The following is a 2,614-nucleotide window of genomic DNA, read 5'->3' on the forward strand; positions in this document are numbered from 1 at the left end:
AGCTGCATGTGGAGGAGTGGGGGATCAAAACTTTGTCGGTCTTAAAGGTGCCACCGGGCTCCAACTTTGTCCTGTCGTTTCAGACCCGCCGTAAATACAATCAAACGACGAGAAATCTCACGTGGGGCATTTCTGTCTCCCGCCCGCAGGTGGCAGCGCGGAGGCCACGGCCGAACTTTCTCCATGAGGAGGGGTAGAAGATGCCGGCTTTGCCCGCACTGCTGCTGCTGCTGATTCTCGGCTACGCCCACGAGAGCGCCGAAGTGCTGTCTTCACTGCGCATGGGTAAGAAGAGCTCAGTCGGGAAAAGTGCAGGGGAGGGCAACCGGGATGACTAGGGGGTCGGAGCACCTCCCCTAGGAGGAAAGGACGAAGAGTCCAGGACTTTTCAGTTTAGAAAAGAAATACTAAGGGGGGGAACACAATAGAGGTGTATAAAATTATGCACGGGGTGGAGAGAGTGGACAAAGAGAATTTTTTCTCCCTCTCCCAAAAGACTAGCACTCGAGGGCATCCAATGAGGCTGATGGGCCGGAGGTTCAGGACGGAAAAAAGGAAATACTTCTTTGCACAGAGAGTGATTGAAAGGTGGAGTTTGCTGCCGGAGGATGCAGTGATGGCCACAGGAATAAGCAGCGTTAAAAGGGATTCGTGGAGAATCAGTCGGTCAATGGCTACTAGCCATGGTGACTGAGGGGAACCTCCACATTCAGAGCCAGAAGGCAACATCAAGGGAAGGCCTTGGCCTCTATGCCCTGTTGTTGGCTGTCCAGAGGAACTGGTTGGCCGATGTGTGAGACAGGATGCTGGACTAGATGGACCACTGGTTTGATCTAGCAGGGTTCTTCCTATGTTCTTACAGATAGATTCATGGAGGATAGGTCTAGTAGTGGCTACTAGCCATGGTGACTGCAGGGAACTTCCACATTCAGAGGCAGCCAGCCTCTGAATCCCAGAGCCAGGAGGCAACATCAAGGGAAGGCCTCGACCTCCATGCCCTGTTGTTGGCCCTCCAGAGGAACTGGTTGGCCCCTGTGTGAGACAGGATGCTGGACTAGATGGGCCACTGGTCTTATCCAGCAGGGCTCTTCTAATGTTCTGATCAGGGGAAGGCCTTGGCCTCCATGCCCTGTTGTTGGCCCTCCAGAGGAACTGGTTGGCCACTGTGAGACAGGATGCTGAACTAGATGGACCACTGGCCTGATCCAGCAGGGCTCCTCTAATGTTCTTATCAGGGGAAGGCCTCGGCCTCCATGCCCTGTTGTTGGCCCTCCAGAGGAACTGGTTGGCCACTGTGTGAGACAGGATGCTGGACTAGATGGGCCACTGGTCTGATCCACAGCAGGGCTCTTCTAATGTTCTTATCGGGGAAGGCCTCAGCCTCTCTGCCCTGTTATTTATTTATTTCATTATATTTATACCCCGCCCTCCCCGCGAGGAACTGGCTGGCCACTATGTGAGACAGGAGGCTGGACGAGATGGACTACTAGTCTGATCCATCGGGGCGCCTCTGATGTTATTATGTCAGGGGCACTGAGCCGTGGGGATGCTCGGTCAAGGTGGCAGAGCTATAGGTGGTGGCAAGGAGCCAAGAAGTTTGGGATCAGGGTGACCCTGGAAGTGATGGATGGCCTCCGAGACGCTGGGCCCAGCCCGTTTGGCAGCTCCATTCGTTATCCTCCCATCCAGACGGCTGCGGATAAATCGGCATATGGGCAGGTGGGGAGAACTGCAGAGCGTGGGGAGCAGACGTGGCTTTTTGTGGGACATCGTGAAATCCCTACGAAGAGGTTTAGGAAGAGGGTTGCCGCTGATGGGGGGGGCAAGGGGTAGAAGGTCTCGGAGGACCGGATCTCTAAGGGGGTCCCCGGATCTCAGCAAGGTGCCGCCGCCGAATTGTCGCAGCAGGCGAATTCTAATCACGAATCCTGTGTTTGTGCTTCTGGTGCAGGGGTGGGGATATTAGAGGATCAGGGCATAGCCCTATGAGCCTGTAACACAGTCTGGAATGGGTTTAAACACAGATGAGTAACGCCGTATGAGGTTATTTTAAGCATGCAAGAAATGTTATTTCTTCATTTTAGCTTTTCTCGTTTGATGTTTTTAACTTCCGTTGTACATCGCCCGGAGCCCTGTCCATACAGGGATTGGGCGATTCATCAATTTTAAATATAAATGAATGAATAAATAAATTTCCCAGGGTGGGGGGTGCACGTGGGGTGGAACCCAGCCCAAGCCCGTACTTAGTAATCTATATTAAATGATTTCCGTGTGAAATTATTTATATTTCCCCAAACCATATGATGTCAACCATTAATGATGTGGTTTTAAAATATATATATTTCCCCTCACTCATAATGCTCTTGAATCTCGGTCAAAGAAAGAGGACTCTGTAAGAGGAGAGGGAGGATGGCATGGACTCTGTCCCTGAGACGATTAGAGTAAACAAGTGGAGACCCGCAAGAAACTTGCGGGATGGTTATCCTATTCCTCACACCTTTGCTTCCTCCTGTCTCCCTCTACCTCTCTCACACTCTTTTTCCCTTCTGCCCCCCCTTTCTTTTTCTCCTCCAGCTATGGCATTATACTGATCTGTAGTTCCTTCCCTCCTCAA

General features: G+C 52.0%; 1 protein-coding gene across 1 annotated transcript in view; it reads left to right on the forward strand.

The window, feature by feature from the left end:
* The first annotated feature begins 200 nt into the window (after positions 1-200).
* Positions 201-2,614, forward strand: part of GRIK5 (glutamate receptor, ionotropic, kainate 5) — an 81,953-nt gene continuing 79,539 nt past the window's right edge. Inside the window, exon 1 of the mRNA XM_015409384.1 lies at positions 201-285. Coding sequence (XP_015264870.1) covers positions 201-285 — 85 coding nt within the window. The remainder of the gene's footprint in view (positions 286-2,614) is intronic.

The sequence above is a fragment of the Gekko japonicus genome, unplaced genomic scaffold, assembly GCF_001447785.1.
Source record: "Gekko japonicus isolate JY-2015 unplaced genomic scaffold, Gekko_japonicus_V1.1 scaffold745, whole genome shotgun sequence".
Lineage (NCBI taxonomy): Eukaryota > Metazoa > Chordata > Lepidosauria > Squamata > Gekkonidae > Gekko > Gekko japonicus.